At 42.2% G+C, this 24,660-nt stretch overlaps 1 protein-coding gene across 11 annotated transcripts in view; it reads right to left on the reverse strand.

The window, feature by feature from the left end:
* The window catches only part of NEURL1 (neuralized E3 ubiquitin protein ligase 1), a 265,752-nt gene that overhangs the window by 106,048 nt on the left and 135,044 nt on the right, over window positions 1-24,660 (reverse strand). For all 11 annotated transcript variants that reach the window (XR_008320097.1, XM_053311883.1, XM_053311884.1 and 8 more), the window contains exon 2: window positions 13,423-13,664. Coding sequence is in view for 10 of the 11 variants with exons in the window: in XM_053311883.1 (XP_053167858.1) it covers window positions 13,423-13,664 (242 nt within the window). In the remaining variant the exon portion in view is untranslated. The remainder of the gene's footprint in view (window positions 1-13,422; window positions 13,665-24,660) is intronic.

The raw sequence follows: 24,660 nt of genomic DNA on the forward strand, positions 1-24,660 counted from the left end.
TACCAGATACAGGTGCTCATGCAGGCACCTTACATGCAGGCACAGCTGGGTCCACTTCTGCAGGTTATGCAAGGACCATTCATGCATCCACAGGCAGGTTAAGGGCCCTCTGGGCTCACACATTAGCAGCCAATACAGCATGCTCCCCTACCAGGTTCCAGAGCTGCAGCACCTGCCTCCCCAAACCCAGAGCACGGCCACAAAAGGAAGATGCGTGAATAATACAAAGCATACTGTGGCCACCTGCACATCTCCCAGGAAAAAAAACCCACTTTGCAGAAAGGCAAGGCTGCATACCCACACTCCTGCCTAGGCTGCAGGAAGCGGAAAGGTGGTGGTGGTGATAAGAGCGATGGTGCCGGCAAACATCCTCCTGATTTTTCCTCAACCTCAGATGAGGATTAAGGCACACATGTGAAGAAGTGGTTTCTGAAAAAAATACTCCAAGTTATTTGCACCATGACTTAAAGTTGTGTTTTTAACGCACGACTGCAGTTCTGTTATTTGAGCCATTGTTGTGTGTGGTTGCTGCATACGAGTGTTAGTGAATGTATGTTTTCACAAAAACCTTCAAAAATGTTCTTGCTGGGCATTTCAGTTTCTATGCAGAAATTGTTGTTTTTAAAAGCACTCCTGCAGGGAGGCAAATTTTTGTTTTTTTGTAATGTTTTCAACCAGTAAACACAATTTTAAAACAGTCAACTGCTTCTAGTTTTCATTACAGAATGTTGTGGGGAGGTGGGGCTGCTGCTTTATCACATGCAAAAAGTGCACCTGCTGCACGATGTAAGGGGCTTTACTTGCAACTTAGTAGCTGGTGTGTTTTTTGTTGCATCCAATGGGTAGAGACTGGCCAAATGTTTTAACAGGATACTTCCCCATTGGTTGTGGGGGGCATGCAAAAGGGCTGAAGTGGCCGGGGGCTGCAACCACCTGCTTTCCCACCCAGGATTGGGGTGGGGTTTCTGCCCCACACAAGGGGGATACATTTGCCAAGTGCTCCAAGTGCTTACTTGCCAATTGGGGGTTTGGGGGGTGGGATATCCCAGAAGAAGAAACTGGGCAGGTTTTGTGGCTGGTAGATTACACATTGAGTGTGGGAGGGTGCAGTGTTATGCAAAGGGGACAAACTTTAAAAGGTGCTGCAACCATCTGGTTTCCCCATGGAGTATGAGGTATGGTGTGCAGTTTATGCCCCAACCAAAGGGGAGAAACTGGGTAAGTGCTGCAACTAGTTAATCACTGTGGGAGGTACAGCACTATCCAACATCCAAAAAGGGGAAGCTGGATAACAGTTCAAACTGCTCACTTTCCCATTGGGTGTTGTGGGGCAGCAGAACACAAAGGGGCTACATTTGTCAATAGCTGAGAGTGCTTGTTTTCCCATGAGAAGGGGGGTGCAGTTGTGCCCCACAAAAAGGGGAGGATTTACAGGTTACCCACATGCTTTCTTATCCGTGAAGGGGCCGCCGCCCCCCATAAAAAGGGGAGGAACTAGGTAACTGCTGCAACTGCGAACTTCTCCATTGGGTTTGCTGCTTGTGATTTCATCCCCATCCAATGGGGAGAAACTGGACAGGTGCTTGCTTCTGAGGGTGGGGCCTGCTGACACATGTAAAAGGGGAGAGACTTGTACACTGTGGAAGCAGCAAGATGCTATGGTCTCTGACTCTTTCTTCAGAAGCTGCTCCCTTCACGCACACCATCTTACAGGCTTTTGCCCTGTAGTTTATTTTTCTGTTCTTTGGTAGTTACTTTAGTTTTTAATTTAGAATGTAATTTTTAATGTTGCCTGTTTGCATGTTGTTGTGCACCGCCCGGAGTGGGCGGTATATTAAATGTCTTTAATAAAATAAATAATAAATAAAATAAAATAAATCTGCTCCTAGGTTAAGAGTGCAGCAGGGCATTGGGAGGTTCAGTAGACAACTTTCTGAAGGGGAGGGCATTAGGGTCACCCCATGGAGGGTACGCTGAAGGGTACACAGTAGGTTCAAAAGTTCTAAAATGAATAGGATTGTTTTTCTGTGCTCACAGCTGACCAAATAACTGGAAATCCATCTCCACTCACTGCCCAGATGAACAAAGAGCATTCTTCAGCTCCTTGTGTCCTCTGTAGGGACATCACCTTTCCCTATCTGCTATTCAAGGTACTCACAGAGAACACATGCACACCCAGTCCATGGAAGATGTCACAGTGAAATGACCAATCATTCATAGGCAGATTCAGAATGTCCAGACAGACCTCTGAGTTCCTTGCAAGTGAAATGGAGCCAATTCTGCTCCGCCAGGACACCACCACATACCGTGCTGTGCCAGTGCAGAAGCAGTGTGCAGAACCACACTGTAAAAATTGGCCTCTGATGCAAACTATCTGTAATCATAGAGAACGTGGCCCAGTCCCGCCTGGGATCAGACCCACTCCATGCCTGAGGTGCTTCATACTGGCCACCTCTCCAAGCACTTGCCCTGCCCATCTCCAGTCTAATAAAGCAGTTGCCCAGCAACAGAGATGTCACCACATCTCATCCCAAACTTGTACACCTGTCAAATGGGAAAGTCAATCAATCAATTTTTATTACAGCCGTTGGCCAGCCAAGAGATAAAAATCAGAATAACAAATATAACTAATATACACAAATAGTAACTGATAACAACACACAATAAAGCAGTATACAAGCATCCAGGATAGATTACATTAAAAACAGTAAAACAGCTCCTAAAATTGAGACCATTATCTCATAGCAATATAAAAAAAATTGGTGACCAAATTTGGTCACTTTTGTGATCTCGCAGCTTGTATCCGCAAGGCAATATTGTGTATAAAAAAGCTCACGCCTTCCAGGAAATCTAACTAACAGGGGGGAAATAAAATGGGAAAGTCACATGGGGGCACGCCCTCTTTCCACTGTCCCTTGTTCTTCCCTCCTGGCAAACAGGAGAGAAAGGAGACGGGATGGCAAGATGGACACTATGTTTTTTGCTCTCCAAAAATGAAGTGATAAAGATGTATGTTCACAGGCACATGCAGTTATAAACAGGGCAGCCCCATTAGTTTGCTGGGACAGTAACATATGGCAGGGCGGCGATATCGGGGGTTGGGTTTAAAAGGCAGCTTCACCCAGGATTTCTTGAATGGCTGTTTATTTTTTGTACAATGATGTTAGGAAGGGAAGCCCAGCCCCTCCCCCTTGGGTTAATGTGTATAGTCCCTTTGGTTAATGTGTGAACCCCAACTTCACATATACGCTGACAGTATCTGAGCTGTTGGTGACTGACCAGGAGAGATAGCTTGGGGTCATGCTGGACAGATCATTATAAGTGTTGCCTCACTGCACGGCAGCTGTGAAAAAGGCTAATTCCATGCTAATTCCATGCTAATAATAATTCCATGAATCATTAGGAAGGGGACTGAAAATAAAAATGCTAATATTATAATGCCCTTATAAAAATCCATGGTGCGGCCACATCTGGAGTACTACCTACAGCTTCTCTATTATAGAAAAGGGAAAGGTGCAGAAGAGGGCAATCAAAATGATCAGGGGCCTGGAACACCTTATGAGGCTAGGCTACAGCATCTGGGGCTCTTTACTTTGGAAAAGAGGCGACTAAGGGGAGACATGACTGAGGTGTATAAAATTATGCATGGGGTGGAGAGGGTGGACAGAGAGAATTTTTTCTTCCTCTCTCACAACACTAGAACCAGGGGACACCCCATGAAACTGAAGGTCAGGAAATTTAGGACCGACAAGCAGAAGTACTTTTTCACATAGTGCACAATTAATCTCTGGATTTTTTTGCCATGGGATGTGGTGATGGCCACCAGCTTGGATGGCTCTAAAAGGGGCTTTGACAAATTCATCGTGAACAGGTCTATCAATGGCTACTAGTCTGGTCGTTATGGGCCATCTTGAGCCTCAGAGGGACAATGCTTCTCAATACCAGTTGCAGGAGAGCAACAGCAGGAGAGAGGGCATGCACATACCTCTTGCTTGTGGACTCCCCAGAGGCATCTGGTGAGCCACTGTGTGAAACAGGATGCTGGACTAGATGGGCCTTGTGCCTGATCAAGCAGGGCTGTTATGAGAAGGGCCAGGCAGCAGGATCAACACTGCCTCCAGTGAAAGGAGCAATGATGACAGATGCTGCTCCTGAGCAGACCACTCTCTCATGAGAGTGGAAGGCCATGGGGATACCCCTTGACAACTCATGAGAAGAACTGGATGGTGGGATGGGGGATCAGGCAGAATAACTAATAATGTATGACAAAAGCCCACAGACTCAAGCATGTTAGGCCATGGAGACACGCATGCAGACCAGACAGCAGATGCCACCCAGCCCGGGTTGCTCCATACAAGAAAGCTGCAGTGATGGATACCCTGTAAACAGCTCTTCTGTCTTGGTGACTGCCACGAAGAAACAGTCAAAGCAGGCTCTCTGCCAGCCCATCTGCCCTTTTGAACATATCCATATTTATTTTTGCCCGGAACGGTGACTCCACTCTCCTGGAGTAGCAGACAACTGGGGCTGCCCTCTTATGAGATTCCCTGGTGGCAGATCAGCATAAGTGGCAATGCCGATCTGAACACAGGAAATTTGAATGAGAGTAAAGATCTGTCCCCAGTCCTGGTTTTTCCCCACCCAGCAATGCCTGGACACATGTAGCATCAAATTCTCATTTAAGTGCATCAAAGGCTTCCTTGGAGAGGAAGGGGTCACTGTGCAAATGAATGCGCAGTCCGATGAAAGACCAAAGGTTTTCGAGCCTAAGGTCCTCCCCAGTAGACTGGCCCTCTCATGAGAGGGCTAATCCCTGGGCAGCAAGCCACCATGGGGGCAGAAGTATGGTTTGATCTCCATGGGCTGCTTTGCTGGAGTGAGGTACTGCAAGAGCCAGACCCCAGGATCCTTTGCCCTCTCCCATATACATATCTCTTCCTAGGAAGTCATCATGTCCCTTCCCTTTCCTGAGTAACAGAAAAATAGTTACCATCAGCATCCCCCCGCTGTGTGAAATTCTGCTTGTGAGAGACTGTTTTGTTGTGGAGCTCTTATGAGGTTGGTGGTTGTCTTACGAGGTTCAATCATTGTCGGATGAAGGGCATGCATAGCATTTAAAGGGATTTAAATACCCTTCCCCTGCAGAGGGTGGGTGGTCCATTCCGAAAAGGCATGATCGCGCTTGGCACACCCTCTAGAAGGTTGTGGCCAATGGCTGTTGCCCTGAGGACCCCAAGTCCCTTTCTCCCCAACTGGGGAAGACAGTTTGTCTTTGCCTAGGAAGATTAAAAAAGGACTCCTACGAGGGGTATGCAAGGGATCCTCACAGCAAGATTCACCCTAGGGAAAGTCCACTTTCTGGTTGTAGGTTCCACTGGCAGGGTATGGGTTTGCACTGCAATTGCTACTGAGGGGAGTTTGCATGACTACCCTTTTAAATTCAGTGATCAGAAACTATATGCATCAATCCCCCCTTCTCTTTAAGCTTGGATGCTTACAACTTAGGTCACTCCTCCTGACCAAAGGTGGCAGTCACATGGCTTTGCTAAGTGCTGCTTTTCCGGACAGGTAACAGCTTTAGAAACACCAGCCACAATTAATTTGCATAAGATTGGCCCCAGGCTCTGGGAGTAGCTGTGTGGATACAATATGGTATCACATTTTATGGTGGACTGTCCCTTCTCCCACCCACCCAGTCACCAACCCATTGCCCCCTCACCCCAATTCATTGGTTGCTGTTTCATGTCTCCCCCACAAGACCCCATTGCCATCTGGAAGTGTCCCTTGCCATGCTGAGTATCAATAATTGTGCTTGTTCCTGACTGTGTAGCTTGGGAATTCTTTCAAAGGCAGTGATACAAGTGGTGTGAGGAAATGATTAAAATGTCTTTGCCTTGCCGAAGGCAGGCGACCAATGCCAAAAAGGCACGATTGCACTGAGCACACCCTCACTAACACTGTAGCCACTTTATTGATATGCTAACGCCTTGCCTACAGTATGATGACATGAATGGACCTGAGCTTGCTGGGATGCATCCAGGGCATACTAGGAAGAGGGAGGGGTTCCTCTGCACAGAATCCGGAGGTTGCCAAATCACAGTTGATCAATGGTCTGTGGCTTGATTCTCAGCTTCACAGATGAACCACAGCTTCATTTACCCGAGGTTTGACGCTGCATCCAAATGGGGCCAGACAGTGTTTCTTTGATTACATAATTGCAGTTGCCACCCTTATTCTTATAAAAGTTCTAAAGACATATATTAAAACAGTTTATTTCTTGAAATGAGTGACAAGTGGATACATTTAACAGGATTATCACTCTAGTAAAAACCATGCTTGTCTCTGCTTCACTTGTCAGACTACTTCACATATCCTATAGTTAGGATAGTTTGGCTGCAGCAAAATGCAAAGAAATGAGCTAATGACATGAGGAAGCAATAGTAGTAGTGCCATTAATCACTTTAAGGAACTATGGGATTATTTATTGTAGCAATTTTGTGGCAAATCCTCAGGAGCTCCTGGGAAGGAGATAAAGAGTGCTTCATCATTATTAGTTTTGTACATTCTTGTCTGTAGTTCACATTAATGGTACAACATAGCCAGTAAAATGGCTAAATAATGCAGCACACAAAACCTTTGACTATTAATCCTTAAAAGCAGCATAGCACAGGGACCTGGTGAGGGCAGGAAGCAGAGATAGCAACAAAGCAAGAATGTGTGCCAGAGCTCTCAGCCCTGAAGCCTCTAGGACGTGTTCCCAATTGGTCCACATTGGATCTGTCAGATGAATATGCTGAATTTTGACCACTCTAAAGCTGAGGACAGTTGGCTGTGTTCAGCCACCACCATACTCCTCAAAAATTGTTGTATGGACAGGGGAGAGAACAAGCCAACAGTTTTAATAATCTGGGGGTATGTTATTTGGGAAGTGGTTCCTACAGGATCAGGGCTGTCTTTAGAGAGCCCTGGTGGGGCATGGGGCAAATCAGCCAGTGCGGGGGCCCCTTCCAGAAGTCTAATGGGGGTTGAAAGAGCGGGGCCCGGGGCGGTCGCCCTGCTTGCCATGCCCTAAGGACAGCCCTGTACAGGATCCACCTACTTGATACTCAAATGAGAACCTTGAGATTTTTGTCAGAAGTATTGGGCTTTGTCAGATTTGAAGAGGACATTTGATCAGGCCAGCTATAACAATATTTACAAGAAGGGTACTCCAGACACAGCTAACTTATATAGTCTGGGGACTATCTGAATATCCCTCAAAATAATCTGTCAATTTCTATCTATATTAGGAGTGCCATCAGTATTTCCTGCTGCTTCTATTAGAGCAGAAACTGGTTGTATGACTCTTGGCATATTTGTTGATGGAAATGGTCAATTTGGCTTTAAGGAGAAAATTGTTTACAAAAACTACAAAGTAAAACCTGAAATTCATTTTTGAATAGCACTTACATTTACATTTATATACCGCTCTATAGAATGCTTTGATCAAACTAAGGAGAGGAGAGCTGGTCTTGTGGCAGTAAGCATGACTTGTCCCCTTAGCTAAGCAGGTCCGCCCTGGTTGCATATGAATGAGAGACGTATGTGTGACCACGGTAAGATATTCCCCTTAGGTGATGAAGCCACTCTGGGAGGAGCAGAAGATTCAAAGTTCCCTCCCTGGCATCTCCAAGACAGGGCTGAAAGAGATTCCTGCCTGCAACCTTGGAGAAGATGCTACCAGTCTGTGTAGACAATACTGAGCTAGATAGACCAATGGTCTGATTCAGTATATGGCAGCTTCCTATGTTCCAGATCTGTGTCGTATACACACATGCATTTTGGAGGGAAGGAGAGCTGGTCTTGTGGTAGCAAGCATGACTTGTCTCCTTTGCTAAGCAGGGTCCACCCTGATTGCATATGAATGGGAGACTACATGTGACCACTGTAAGATATTCTCCTTAGGGGATGTAGGCGCATTGGGAAGAGCATCTAGGTTCCAAGTTCTGTCCCTGGCATCTCCAAGATAGGGCTGAGAGAGATTCCTACCTGCAACCTTGGAGAAGCTGCTGTCAGTCTGTGTAGAAAATACTAAGCTAGAGGGACCTACCGTGTTTCCCCGAAAATAAGACAGTGTCTTATATTAATTTTAGCCCCCCAAAATGCACTAGGGCAATTAGTGGTACATCAGAAATTACTGCTAGGTCTTACTTTCAGGGTATGTCTTATTTTCAGGGAAACAGGGTATGGTTTGACTCAGTACATGGTAGCTTCCTATGTAACGCTTAGTTGCTGATATACCTGCTCAGTCACCAGGGCTCCCTTCTGCTCTTTCTGGTTCCCTTTTTCCCTTAGGAATATATGCATTCCCTCTCGAACTCTTGTTTTTCCTTAGTTTCAAGGTATTCCTTCTAATTAATTAATTAAACATACATACAATATATAACTGCTTAGGACTCACTGACTGATTGACTGACATAAAACACCTAGACAAAATGACAAAAATTAGCAACATGCAATTTTTGCAGGTAGGTTCCAGACCTTTCACTACCAAAACAAAAAACAAAACAAAACAAAAAACCCAAACCCCATAAAAATCCACTACTTTCCCAGAAAATCTGTAAAAACACTCCCATTGAAACTCATGGGGAATGAGACCTCATAGAGCTAGAAAAGATTAGATCATGAATAGATCACAGCAAGATAAGATCATGGACAGATCACCATCTGATTGGATCACCATCTGGTAGGACTTCCAACCACAACCCACCTCTGCAGGGGTAAAGGACCTATTAGGTTGGTCTGCCTGAGAAGGTTATTGGATCCAATAGGATTCCAAAAAGACTTGGAAGGGTTTAGAGTTGGCTCTGCTAGTGATTCTGTCGATGCTCTGGTCCAGACATGGAACAATGAACATCGTCATCATCTATATCCCGCTCTTCCTCCAAGGAGCCCAGAGCAGTGTACTACATACTTAAGTTTCTCCTCACAACAACCCTGTGAAGTAGGTTAGGCTGAGAGAGAAATGACTGGGCCAGAGTCACCCACCTGAATCATGGCTGAATGGGGATTTGAACTCGGGTCTCCCTGGTCCTAGTCCAGCACTCTAGCCACTACACCAGACACAATAGACACAATCGCTCCTAAGCATCCTCTCCAATCTGCTACAAAGTCAGCCCTGTGGAATGGGAGCTGAAGCAGCAAGGTAACCGACCAGAGTGCAGGCGGAGGAAGACTCTGCGCAAATCTGACAGGTCACAACACAGACCATATTGGCAGATCTGTGCTCTGGCAGTGCATAAAGTAAATAAGAAAACACAGCTGGGAACCAAAATACCTGAAAAGAATGGAACACAATTCTAGCTGAGAAGGCTAAATCACAACACACAGAGAGAACATTTGAAGACCTATGCTCTGGCAGTGCGGGCAGCAAAGAAGCAGTTCTTTTCTGCCTGCATTGCTTCTGCAAATCCACATCCAGCTGAGTTCTCTAGGGTCGTGAGGGGGCTAATATGTGCCCCTCCCCCTTGAATGTGAACTTGGAACCAGCAGTCACTCACTGTGATATCTTCAATGACATTTTTGCAGATAAAATATCTCATATTTGGGCTGAACTGGATTCCACAGTTACTGCAGAGTCTACTGTGGAGATGTCCAGCAACTTCTCTTATAGGATTAGATTGGATCATTTTCAGTTTGTGACTCCTGAGGATGTGGACAACCTGCTTCGGACTGTGCATCCTACAGCCTGTTCTCTTGACCCCTACCCAAGTTGGCTTATTTCATCTAGTAATCGTATTATCAGAGAGGGTCTGGTAAGTATTATAAATTCTTCTCTGAGGGAGGGCAGGATGCCTCCTTGTCTTGAGGCCATTATTAGACCCTATTTGAAGAAACCTGCATTGGATCCCTCAGAGTTAGCTAATTATAAACCCATTTCTAACTTTCCATGGTTCAGCAAGGTGATTGAGCGGATGGTGGCCTCTCAGTTTCAGACAGTTTTGGATTATACAGGTTATCTAGACCCATTTCAAACCAACTTCTGAGTGGGCTATGGGGTATTAGTATTACTCTGCTGATCTTTTTGGATCTCTTGGCAGCTTTTGATACCTTCTAGATAGCCTGAGGAGGGTGGCACTGGTAGGCACTGTTTTACAGTGGTTGCATTCCTACCTCTCACGTAGATTCCAGATGGTGATGCTTGGAGACTGCTGCTCTGCAAAGCAAGAACTAACGTATGGAGTTCCATAAGGCTGCATACTGTCTGCATACTGTCTCCAATGCTCTTTAACATCTACATTAAACTGTAAACTACATTAAACTGTTGGGAGAGACCATCAGGAGGTTTGGTGCACAGCATCCTTCCAGTGACTGTTGCTGATGTCTATCTTATGTTTCTTTTTTTACATTGTGAGTCCTTTGGGGACAGGGACCCATTTTATTTATTTGTATCTATGTAAACCACTTTGGGAACTTTTTGTTGAATAGCAGTATATAAATATTTGTTGTATTGTATTTGTTGTATTCATCATCATATTGATTTTATGAGATTGTTTTTACTTTATTTTGTGAAATTCTGTTTTTACTCTGCTTTATATTGTGTTTTAAATTTTGTACACCGCCTAAAGATGTAGATATCAGGCAGTACTAAAACATGATAGATAAATAAATAATAAATAAGACATGATAGATAAATAATAATTAATAAACTACAAGCCCTCAGTGACTAAATCACTGCCTACCTGCCATGAAACTCCCAGACGAAACCATGAAAGACAGAAACACGCTGTATTCGTAGGCAGGCTCCTCATCCACACTACTACTAAAATCCAAAACCCCAGGAAAATTCATTAAGGTCCTGGAAAATGTAGGGAAACTCTCCCTTTTGGAAAGAATGAGGAATGATACCTTACAGAGCTAGGAAAAGCATAAAGTCACAGAGAGATACGGCATTAATATGCTCGCAACTGTAAGCTGTATTATTAGTATACACACACACACACAACAGCAATGCCATTTATGCTGTTATTGTACAAAGAAAAAGAGATGATTGAGATGAATGAACTGGATATTTAAATAATTAACTTCATATTTAAATAATGAACTTCATATTAAAATTAGAATTAATTTTAATAATTTTTAAAATTTGTTTTAACATCTTATCTATTTTATTCTATTGTTCTTATTATCATGTATTTTAATCTGTAACTTTTAAATTTTGTACACTATCTAGAGATGTACAAATCAGACAGTATAGAAGTATGACAAATAAATAAATACAAAATATTTATTGGAGATTGGATGTCTGTTGTTGAAAGACTACTCTTCTTGCTTATTGTGATGTATTTTTGACACTATTTTTTGTATCAATGCTCTATCAAATAAAAAATTAATATTCTCATGTAGATAGCACAACTTTACTTTGAAATTGCAGGGATTAGATAAGGGCAGACTAAGCAAAAAATGCTTTTTTGAGCAATTGCTCGCAAACGGGGCTGGCTGGGAATTTCTATAGCAATGGGGCATGTGCCCTGTTTGCAAGCAAAACCTCACCCCCTGTGTGTGACATGTGATGCAGGGGGCATGGCTGGCCCCTGAGGGCATAAGACATGGCCCCTGAGGGGCAGCGGCTCAGGTTCTTTGACCCATTCACACAATGGTGGCTCTTCCCCAGAGGCCAGCTGGATATACTACTGTGAAACTAACATGCAGGTTTTGATTTCCAAACCATGAGAGATTGGTCTCTGGAACAAGTTTATAAATTTGTTAAAAATATGCTGAGAGAGAAATGCATGCTCCAGGAAATGAAGATAATTCAGATCATTTGCATTATTTTAAGGCTACCCATGCCTTGCAGAGGTATATTCCTGCTTTGCGATCTATAGCTATCTGCAAGGATTTCTTGGCCCCCAGATCAGTGATCCAATGTGGTGTTGTGATTAGACCAGCATTGAGGAGAGTTTGGTTCAAATCCCCACTCAGCCCTGAAGCTGAGTGACCTTGGGACAGTCAATTCTCAGACTGGTCTACTCCACCGATTTATAAAAAGGGGGCAGGGAGAGAATCATGTATAATACCTTGAGCTCCTAGGACAATGGATGGGATAAAAATGTACATTTCAAGCAGGATCCTCACTCACAATATTTAAGAGGAGTGACACTGCAGACTTTGAGCTGAGAAATGTCTTTGCATCCATGGAGATACAACCTTTAAAAATACTCTAATTACAGAAAATTTAAAGATCCTATCATGTTGGCACAAGGCAAAATTCCTCCACATTGCAGAGTAAAAAGCAGCTTAATTTCTTCATAATTTATTTCTTTTCATATGGTGTAATTTGGCTATGTGGCCAGAGACTGACTCCCCAACCCAACTTCTTCTTCTATTGGAGGAAATGCACTACACTAACTATGGAATGAAGTTAATAAAATCACTAAAAGGGAGCTCATTTATCTTTGATCCAAATTCTTTAGTGAAACTGGAAGTACTATCTGTCCTTTGCCTGGTTAATCTTCCCAAGTGGAGATCCTATATATTCATCATCATGTAGTGCAAGGGTGTGATATAACTCATCCACAATGGTTTTCTAGAATGCAACCATCAACCTACAGAATTCAATGGAGCAAAACACACTCCACTGAGTTGTATGAAAAATGAGGAAAGGGCAGAAATCAGGAAAAATCAGCAATCAAGGTGCTATCCCATCTCAAATGGTCTACTCTCCCATGTCACTGTCTGCTGCTTTCTTTACTACCTGACTTTCAGGATTTTCACAGAGTGGAGAATGCCACCAATTCTGGAAGTTGGATACTGAACCCAAATTTTGCAGTTTTCAGCATCAGTTGTAATTGTGGAAGAATATGCAATAAGGGGGATCGTCATTTTAGAGCAGGGTGTAAAAGCATGAAATAAGCCACTATGAACCAATGCATCTTCACTATTGCAATTCTTTTTATCACAGACAGACTTGTGAAAAGATTAGATTTTCAAAAAGAAAGGACACTAGGTTGCCATTTTATGCTACAAATGATATATTTATTTCAAATAAAATACCCATTGAAATAGACAGCAGTTGGCAGCCTAACAAAGTGTGTGTGCTTTGAGAGTCTTTGCATAGCTTGAGGGACTGTGGGGATGTGATGAGAGCCCCCATTCCGTGTGTGTGTGTGTGTGTGTGTGTGTGTGTGTGTGTGTGTGTGCTGTTGCACAAGAGCCACTAGAGCTCCAAGTGCTCCTCATGCTCTGGAAGGGCTCTCTAAGACCAGAAACACATCACTGGAACTCTAATGGCTCTTGTGCAACAGCACACACAGAGGGTGAATGGGGGCTCTTGTCACATCCCCACAGTGCCTCAAAGCATGAACGCTTTGTTAGAATGCCAACCAGTGCGATAACTGTGCAAATTTGAGTTCCTACAAAGCAGTGCAAGAGGCAACAACTCACCTTGAGCCTGACTTGCTCATAGATAACTATCGGCCTGTTGCTGAAAGTGATTGCATTGCAGAAGCTTGCCTGCCGCTTGACTGCCTTCTGTGTGGTGTCCATGATGATCTGCGATCCCTTGGTGTGGGGGTGGAACAGCAGTGGGCTGACTGAGAGTGCTCCGCACTGTGGAATGGGCAGACAATGCTTTTGCTTGTGATGGCATCGGTGAGAGGATGCAGGAAAGGGTCCACCTATGGAGTCTAAGACAGAGGGGAGGGAGGGAAGAGAAGAACTGAGCTTTAAAAATCTGGTGAAAAGCATAACATTGAATCTGTCAATGCTGCAGGGCAATTGCCATACATATCTAAATTAAAAGTATATACCTGAAGCATAGAACCAATGTGCAATTCTGCAAACACATTTAAACATGTTAGCATATGCTGTTAAAAAAAGAAGAAGAATTACGCTCAACCCGAAGGCAGAGGTAGGTAACCAGGGAACAAACAAACATTGTCCTATACAAATGAGACGTACTTTGTTTTATAGAGATCTACAACAGTTAAATTATAAAGCAAACTCCAGCTGCACACATCTCATTGCATTTATCCTTCAAATATATAAATATGGCTAACATCAAGAAGGCAGATAGTTGTACTCCACTTTCACTATTGTTTTAAGTTGCAGGAAGCCATATTTTGGTTAAATGCTGTTAAGAGTGTGTGTGTCTGTGTGTGTGTGCGTGCGCGCACGCACGCATGCAGTGGCGCTCTTACCCCATGACTTCAGGGCCAAAGTCCAGGGCCTCCACACCCCCTGGGGGCCCCCAAATCCTCTTTAGTCTGGCCTGGGTGGTGTGGTTGCCGATGACCCACACTATGTTGGGCAGCTGAGTGCGATTGTGACCTGTGCTGGATGCTTTAGAAACAGAGGAGGGAGTGGAGAAAAAAAAATGTGGGATGGAAATATGTTAAAAGCCTTTGGGGGTAGGCTCCAAAGGTCTTTAGGTGATGATGCTTAACTTGCATGGGGGTGCCTAGATGGGGGGGGGGGGTGCTCCAAAGGTGTTTAGGTCCAGGCTCCAAAATTACTTAGGTGCACCTCTGTGTGTGGGGGATATATTATAGGAATTCTGGGTGGAGCTACCAGTGGGTTCAGAATACTGTCCAACATCCACCACAGCATAGTGTGAGTGGTGTTGATCCATTTGTGGTGCTCTGGGCTCATAGCAAAGCACCAGGAGTTTTGTGTAAGGGCACAAATGTTTCAAGAAGCACACATGCACTGTGGAAGTTCTTGTTAAAGGGAAACACATTGCTTGACTGTCAGCAATGTGTTCCTAAACTAATTAGTGCTTCTGGAGTGCAGACACACTACTTGAAGTATTTGCATTTTTGCACAAAAGCACAAGACTGCCAATGCTTCACTGCAAGCCTACAGCAGTACACATGGATCAGCATCACCTACCGTACATTATGCTGTGGTGGATGTTGACCACTATTATTCACTAAGAAGTTAGTTAAATCCATTCTCTGCAGGTGCATGGATCAACATTCATAAGACATTACATGGAATAGCTTCAATGCAAAGCCATTATTTTACTACAGACAGCAATTAACTACAGGAATCCAAAACAATTATGGGTGGGAAAGGGAGAGAATTTACATGAAACAAGATAAAGATTCTAACATTCAGCAATGTCTATCATCCAAGGTTTAAGGTTTTGTTTTCTATTTCCCTCTAAAAAGACCGGAAATAACCACAGCTTGAAGGCGGGATACCCCAAAATTCAATTCAGATTCAAAATGAATTTTTTTATTCAAATTTGTTTCAAATTTGAAATGAATAAAAATAATTGTCTCATGTATAACTCTGTTGTGGTGGCTTTCGTTGTCAACCATGGAATCATAATAATTGTAACAGAGAGATAATGAAATTTAAGAGAAATAAAATCAAGTAATTTCTAAATTTAGTGTAAGCATGTAATTCTAATTTACAAACAACTATCTTTACAGTTAACTAAAAGTCATTTTGTATATCAAGAAATTCTTCCAAACATTTGCCCTACATAACCAATCAAATCTTACAATGCTGCTGGTATCCCTACCTATCTGGAAAGGATATTCAATATTTTCAGGTGGTTGACCTTTTACTCATTAATCTCTAAAATGCATTAGGTTACTCAAGATGCATCAAGACAAACTCAGAAGTATTTCATGAGAACCACTGTGACACCAGAAATACTCAACCAATCATTCTGTCAATTAGAAGACTGAGATACAAACTGATTGAAATGAAATATGTGAAGCAAAAATTTCTGTTATGACTTCATATCCTTGACAAAAATTTATTTATTTATTTATTTAATACATTTCTATACCTCCCAAAACGCAAGTTCTCTGGGCAGTTTACAAAATGAGAAAAACAGCCAATAAAAGATTAAAATATTTCAACAATTAAAAGTTAAAAATATTAAAACACAATTAAACAGTATCTAATTAAAAGCCTGGGTGAACAAATGCGTCTTGACTGCATTTTAAAAAGTTGTAAGAGATGGGGAGGCTCTTATTTCAGCAGGAAGTGTGTTCCAAATCCTTGGAGCAGCAACAGAGAAGGCCTGTCCCTGAGTAGCCACCAGATGAGCCGGTGGCAACTGCGGACGAACCTCTCCCAATGATCTCAATGGGCAGTGTTCTCTTAAATACGAAGAGTGGCAGTGTGGGTGGTGTGGTTCATAGCAATAGCAATAGCACTTACATTTATATACCGCTCTATAGCCGAAGCTCTCTAAGCGGTTTACAATGATTTTAGCATATTGCCCCCAACATTCTGGGTACTCATTTTACCGACCTCAGAAGGATGGAAGGCTGAGTCAACCTTGAGCCCCTGGTCAGGATCGAACTTGTAACCTTCTGGTTACAGGGCGGCAGTTTTACCACTGCGCCACCAGGGGCGAAGAAGACATTCTCTTTTCCCCATTTAGGTTTGAGATGCCATATTAAAGGCAGTGGTATATCACTTAAGATGCTCTTACCTGATGCCAGAATCACAATGGATATCCTACTACCAAGCACCATGGCAATCATTCACATTAGAATAATTGTGGTGGTGCATAGGAAAGCATTTACTGTGGCTGCACACTCCATGGGAAGGCGGAAAGTGATTGGCAAGCTGTGCTCAGGGAAATTTGTCCATTAATACACTGAGGAACCTGATAAGCTTCTCTGGAACAGTTTGAAAACCACAGCATTTGTTCTTAGTAACTGCTGTACTTTCAATGCACTATACAATCTGTTTGAAAATAACTACTTTATTGTACAATCCAAGAACATTATCTGGTATCTGATATTAAGATAGGTCCCACAAGCGAAAAAATAAAACCAGGAAGAACAAGAAGAAAATAACTGGAATTTAGGTTTCCAGGCAAGTAGCCCACTCATCAATATTGAATTCCAACCTCAGCACACCAAAGAATTTCAAAAGTAGCTGCTTGCCTATTTTCTCCAGTAGAGGATGATGCCATGAGTTATTACACACATGCTGTATGTATGTTACAGTCTATCTGCAATCCATCAAAAGTTGGAACTGGGTAGAATGGTCCCCTTGTGAAAGGCAGTTCTATGTGAAGAGGAACCAAGCTTCTGAAGAGGAGAGAGAAGTTTCATGGAGGGAGGGGAAATGTGAGCAGAGCTAAATGTGAACCACCTAGAATCATCTGGTTATATATATTATATATATTTATATATATATAAAACCAAATGATTCTAGGTGGTTATATATATATATAAATACACAGACACACACACACACTCCTTCCAGCTGCAAAGTGTTAGTACAGCAGGCAAACTATTATGCAAAGCATGGAAGCTACAGAGAGGCAGGGGACATATGTGAGTCAGTGTGATGTACTGCATAATGCTGGATCGATTGCAAAGACCTGGGTTCAAATTTCCTTTCAGCCACTGAGTTCACTGGGTGACTTTGAGTCAATCACTCTCTCTCAGCCAAATCTAATTTGCAGAGTTGTTGTGAGGTTAAGAGGAAGGAGGAAATTATGTACATTGCCCTAAACTCTTGGAGGCAAAGTAGATAGATAGGATGTGATAAATAAATATGTTGATACGGCTTCTAGCCTCAGCAGCTCTTCCTCCCCCCACCCCCGCCACCCCACCGACCTGGCTGGTTTTAAGAGTGTATGTGATTTTCTTTTTCTTGTGTAGGGCCCATCTTAATACCAGATACCAGAGAAGACCCATGTTTCCCTGTCTTTGTCTTAGTGTTTCGTTAGAGATCCTATCCATAGATCCTTATGAATGAGTCAGTGGGTGAATGCAATCACCCACTGAAGAGACTGCTACCAGTTGTACCAAATTGGGCCCCAATTGTACTAATTTGGGTCCAAACTGGGCAGATGGTTTACAAGTTAGCCCACTTAGAGCTGATACATTCATGTTTCTGCCATCTTGAATTGGGGTGGATGTAATCACCACAACCTATGTAATTGGGGTGTCTCTATGTGCCTCTACAACTATACCAAATTTGGTCCAAATTAGGTAGGCAGTTCACAAATTAGCCCACTTCCAGCTGAAATGTTCACATGTCTGCCATTTTGAATTGGGGTAGATGACATCATCACAAACTAAGCTGTTGAGGTGTCTCTGTGTGTCCCTACAACTGTACTAAATTTGGCTAAATCAGTTAAACGGTTCACAAGTTAGTTTACTTGCAGCTCAAACGTTCATACGTTTGCCATCTAGAATTAAGGTGGATGACATCATCACAAATGATACTGTTGAGGTGTCCTTAAGTTTCCCTACAACTGTCCCAAATTTGGACCAAATCAGTCCAGACATTGTGAAGTTGGACACATGGACATGGACACACAGATCTCATAAACTTATTTTCCTTGTGAGAAATAGGGTAAAAAAGCATGGTGGATTGTGTACAGCTTGATTACTCCTCTTTACACTCACCTATGGTAACACATCTAAAAGTTCATGTCTGTTAAGAAATAGATACTGAGCACAAAATGGAACATTCCTACTGGAATGGCAAAGTCACCATTGCTGCAGAGACTTAAGGACAGGGAATGACAGGAATGTAACAGTGAGATAAGTAATCTTGCCTAAGGATAGGTTGAATAAGTCAAGTAGTTTTTCTTCTGGTCCCGCTGTCCACAAAGACACACTATATTTCTATCACATACAACCATAAAGTTCTGTATCCCTATGCATAAAAGTAATGTACTGCTTCTTAAAGTCAATATGTTATAAGACTGAAAGATTCTTCAAATACTTAGTAGCACACATTGTAATGTCGTTCCAAGCAACTCAACATGGAGGACTATTTATTTGAGAATGGCCCATCAAAATCTATCTGGCGGTTAGGTGCTGTATTGGTTAACATTCCACATGCTCAGAAAACCAACCCTAATTCCAGACGTCAGAAAGCCCACCACTGAGCTTGCCACAGAATTTCTGAAGATTCAGATCCTAAGGCAAATGCAACGGTTGTAAATTCAACTCAAGACACAAAACTAGGGAGGTGCAGTAAATGATGCTACTTCTTAATTTTCATGGGGAGTCAAAACCCATACTATTGAATCGCAGGTTTGCTGTTGATTGCAATATTTCTTAGAACTTCATTCTTTTTTTTTCTCTAGAACATAAAGCCTTAAAATTTAAAAACAACAAACACACACCACCTGGAAACATAATCACCAAGACAGATTGCAGCTTTTCACACAGGCTTCAACAACAAACAACCCCATGTGTCCACAGTGGCAGAGCAGCTTTTTCTAGTTCTGGGAGTTAAGCTGTTCTGCAAGAATAGTAGAAAAGTATACATTTACATCAAGAGAAGTTCCACTACAGGACACAAAGAAGAATGACTCTTGGAGTGTATGCTGTAGGTTCAATAGAGGCACTCAGGATTACTTCTTGAAGGAGGGGCAGAAAGAGAGTTGCTTAGTGAAATTTTCAGTACAAGTAGGAAAAATCTAGGACTTTATGTTTACTGATTAAATAAGCTGAAGATAATGGAACCACAATAATAGAAACCAAGTTGGAATGTATACCAAGAAGGAGGAAGGGTACCATCAAGTGCAGGGCGACGCCAGCATGGCTAACAAGCAGAGGCAGGGAAGCTATAAAAGGAGAGAATTCTTCCTTCAGACAATGGAAATCTTAACCAAATGAAGAGAACAGGAAGGAACATAAACTCTGGCAAAAGAAATGCAAGGAGGCAATAAGGGATGCAAAAAGAGAGTTTGAGCAGCATATAGCTATAAGTGTCAAGGGAATAATAGAAACGTATTTAAATATATCAGAAGCAGAAAACCTGCAAGGGAGGCAGTTGGACCCCTAGATGATGAGGGCATGAAAGGGATTATTATTTTTTATTTATTGTTAAATTTATATACCACCTTTCATTAAAGCAATCCCAAGGCAGTTTACAGCAAAAAATTTAAACTCAAGATGGTAAAAAAGACACAATTAAAATATTAAGTGGAAAAAATATTAAACAAATCTGATTAAAAATTTAAAACAAAAGCATAAAAGCAATACAGACTATAAAGAGCAGCAGCAGAGAATCAAATAAATGCCTGGGCAAAAAGCCAAGATATAGCCAAGAATAGCCACCGGGAGAGCATTCCAGAGTCTGGGGGCAGCAACAGAGAAGGCCCTGTCCCGCGGGCACGACAACTGAGCCTCCTTCATTGTCGGCACCCGGAGCAGAGCCCCCTCAGATGACTTCATCAAGCAGGCAGCAACCCTTGGATTATTAGGGAGGATAAGGAGATTGCAGAGAAGCTGACTGAGTTATTTGCATCTGTCTTCACGGTGGAGGATACTGACCATATATCCACTCTGAAACTGAGTTTTGCAGGCTTGGAGACGGAAGAACTGGGCCCATTTGAGGTGATGAGAGAGCATATTCTAAACTGTCTTGAAAAATTAAAAATTAACAAATCGCCAGGGCCAGATAGTATCCACACAAGAGTTGTAAAGGAATATAAATGTAGAATTGTGTTCCAGCAAAAATATGTAACTATGTAAATATGTAACTTGTCCCTACAATTAGGTTCTATACCAGAAGTATAGAGTAGCTGGAAAGTAGCTAATTTAACTCCAATTTTCAAAAAGGGATCAAGGGGGGATATGAGAAACTACAGGCCAGTTAGCTTAACTTCTGTGCCTGGTAAATTAATGGAAAGCCTACTTAAGGACAACATTATCAAACATATAGAAGAACAGGCCATGCTGAAGGAGAACCAGCATGGCTTCTGCAAGGACAAATCTTGCCTCACTAACCTTTTAGAATTCTTTGTGAGTGTCAACAGGCATGTGGATAAAAGTGTTCTGGTTGACCTTGTATGTTTGGACTTCCAAAAAGCTTTTGACAAAGTTCCTCACTCAAGACTCTTGAGAAAACTTAGCAGTCATGGTATAAGGGGACAGATTCCACTGTGATTGGTACCTAATTGAAGGACAGGAAACAGAGGGTAGGAATAAATGGGCAGTTTTCACAATGGAGGGAAGTAAGAAGTTGGGTCCCCTTAGGGATCTGTCCTGGGACCAGTGCTCTTTAACTTGTTCATAAATGATCTAGAAGTTGAGATAAGCAGTGAAATGGCCAAATTTGCAGATGACACTATTTGGGGAAATTAAATCCAAAAGAGAATGTGAAGAGCTCCAAAAGGATCTCTCCAAACTGGGGGGCGGGGGGCCAAAATAGCAAACGTGGTTCAATGTAAGCAAGTGTAAAGTGATGCATATTGGGGCAAAAACCCCTAATTTCACATATACACTAATGGGGTCTGAGCTGTCAGTGACTGGCCAGGAGAAGAATCTTGGGGTTGTGGAGGACAGCTCATTGAAAGTGTAGACTCAGTGTGCGGCAGCTGTGAAAAAGGCCAATTCCATGCTAGGGATCATTAGGAATGGGGTTGAAAATAAAAATGCTAATATTATTATGACCTTATAAAAATCTATGGTGCGGCCACATTTGGAGTACTGTGTATAGTTCTGTTCACTGTATATTAAGAAGGATATTGTAGAACTAGAAAAGGTGCAACAGAGGGCAATCAGGGGCCTGGAGCACCTTCCTTATGAGGCAAGGCTACAGCATCTGGGGATTTGTAGTTTGGGAAAGAAGCTACTATGGGGAGACATGATGGAGGTTATAAAACTATACATGGAGTAGAGAGAGTGGACAGAGAGAAAATTTTCTCCCTATCAACACTTGAACCAGGGGTCATCCCATGAAACTGATGGCCAGGACATTAAGGACCAACAAAAAGAAGTACTTTTTCACACAAAAGATTAATGGGATTCTTTGCCACAAGATGTGGTGATGGCCAACAGCCTAGATGGCTTTAAGAGGGGTTTAGATAAATTCATGGAGGTCAGGTCTATGAATGGCTACTAGTTTGGTGGCTATAGGCCACTCCAGCCTCAGAGGCAAGATGCCTCTGAATGTTGCAGGGAAGCAACAGCAGGAGAGAGGGCACCTCTTGCCTGTGGGCTTCTCAGAGGCATCTGGTGGGCCACTGTGTGAAAAAGGATGCTGGACTAGATAGACCTCGTGCCTGATACAGCAGGGCTGTTCTTATGTTCTTATCAACGTTTAAGAATAAGGTCCAATCCTCAGCTAATATTGTCTGTATTCCAGTATTAATACATTTCCCTAAGGATTAAGGATAAATAATTTTACTGTAGTGCATGAAATGACATCCCATCACCTAGGAATTAGGATATTTATATCACCCAAAGTTGTATGTAAATATCAAAATAGAGACAGTGGTGGCTATGGGGGTAGAGGCAGTGCAGAAAGTGACAGCAGAGGGCAGGAGAAACAGTGAGTGATGCAACATCCCATGCTAAAATTTAAATCCAAACCCAGCATCAGCTTCTGTGCACAGCACTGAAGCACAGCTTTGCTGAAGGCTATTTGAGCTCATGGGACGTGCACTGTGCTAAGCAAGGCAAACTTACCAAAAGGGTGCCTGAATGTGCTTTCTTATACAAAAGGTATTCCTGTGTGATCTCGATGCTTCTAGCACTCAGCTAACTTACAGCTCTCTCGCTCTCTGACTCTGCCAAATTCCTGTTTCTTCACACACATATCTTACATTAACCCCCACCCCTTCGGGTTACACAGAATTGCCAAAGACTATACAATTTCATTTCATGGCCATTTGGCTCTCTAGTTGCATGTGTATGTGTAAATTTGTTAGTAACAAATTTGCCACAAGACTTTGTTACTTTATCTGTAGACAATCTGTAGATATTTTGTCGACAATCTGTAGATATTTTGTAGTTATTATCTTCTGTAGATATTTTGAAGCTCTCTGAGGCTATCTCCACCAAAATACCCAAGAGAGATCTCCAACGATCTCCTAACAATTAGCTGTGTCCCATCAAGCAGCCATGCAGGGCTATTAATCAGCAATCTAACTTACAAAGGAGTGGTCCAAGAAGTGTAACTGCATGTAAACATATTAAAATAGCTCCCTCAAATACCTCTCTCGAGTCAGAGCTAAAATCTTGCAGAGAGCTTAAGGATTAAAAGCATCCCTTGTTTAAATCAGGGAAGCCACTTTCAGAAGACAGCTGGACATTGTACAGAACAAAAGGCAACCTAAGACGTTTCCAAAGAGCAAAAAAACATCTTTCTAAACAAGAAATTAATGCCTGAAACTTGGCCTTTTCAGCAGCAGCAGCACGATTTGATCTCTTGTTGTCACTTATCAGTTTAGCTATTAAAGATTGCTACAGGAGCATACAGAAACATCCATTTCCAGGTAAGACTCAAATGAGGGAAAGCAAAAGTACATGAAGATGAGGAATAAAATGTACTTTCAAGACTTCCACTGGTCAGATTTTTCTCTTTACAATTGAGATCAATTGATCTTATTTTCTTTCTTAGTCATATCTGCAAGATCTTTAAAGTTCTTAAAAGCATCTTCTAACTAGGGACAGCCTATCTTATGAGACCCTAAGCAGAGTTATTTTGGGACCTGCTGTAGTTATGTCTTCATGTAGTTACATCTATGTTTTTGCCATATGTTACGTAGTTACCTCTATGTCTTTGCCAAAACTCCCACAATATTTTTAATCTGTACACTTCCAAAAATGGCCCAGGGCAGTTCACATCAGGACTATCCCTATCCACTTTCACCATTGGCTTGGAAACCATTTCTGCACTGCACTGGCAAACCGGTAGCCCCAAGTGAAATACAACATGTCTGGTTAGTGCATGTATACTTTAAAAAAACACACCAAAAAAACCCTATCGGACTTTTCAGTCTCAACAACCCTGATTTCAGCCATGATGAAGGACATCAAAAGTTACACAGTCATTAATGGCTCCGCTGTCACCAGTTATTTTGGAACTTAAACACTGGCAAGAACAGCATAGAATATAAGCCTCCTTTTCATAAACAATGCCAACAAATGATCAGGTGGAGAATGTATTAAGACCATCCATACTGAAGCTTAATTACATTTCTTCCTATAGACACTTGTTTGGAAGTATTCCTTTCCTGACCTCAGTGGGGGGACCACACAACATTATTTTGGCCCCCAGACAATTCTTCTTGTGTTTGTGTCACATTCAATCACCAATGACACATCATCCTTTTAAACCACTGCCATCCACAATTCAAATTACTGTATGGAAGTAACAAAGAAATTTCAGCATAAATGCTTATAAGCTTCACCAAAAGTTGGGTTAAAATTGACCTTCAGTCTGATCCATAAAGATTATTTTTATGTTCTTATATATTTTCTTTTACTGTATTAAGTAAGCCATTTTGAGTATTTTTGAGCAGGTAGAACTTTCAGACATAAATAAAATCAATAGGATTTGCTCTTTAGGTTGTAAAAATTTATATAATCCTGTTATAGCTTTCCCTGTTCCACTATGGGTAGTGTTCTAAAATACTTTTTGTCCATTTAAACAAAAAATAAAATCCCGATTAGTTCCTACGTACACCTGATGATGGGTGGAAAGAGACAGGAATTACTGAGGAAAGCCAAGGCCATGGTCATGATCACCTCTAACCAACATCTTCTGAAGTTAGACAGGTGTTGTTACATCCTATCCACAGTAAAGTTGGTGCAGGCATTTTGTAACATTCTAAACCAAGAAGTAAAATATTGTCACAGTTATTTCTAGCAACAAGTAAATCAGTTTTAATTGTCAAACATGGTCTTGCCTTAAGAAGGTGTTTCTGACCTCAAAATATAATTACAG

This window comes from Hemicordylus capensis, chromosome 3 (assembly GCF_027244095.1).
Source record: "Hemicordylus capensis ecotype Gifberg chromosome 3, rHemCap1.1.pri, whole genome shotgun sequence".
Taxonomy (NCBI): Eukaryota; Metazoa; Chordata; class Lepidosauria; order Squamata; family Cordylidae; genus Hemicordylus; species Hemicordylus capensis.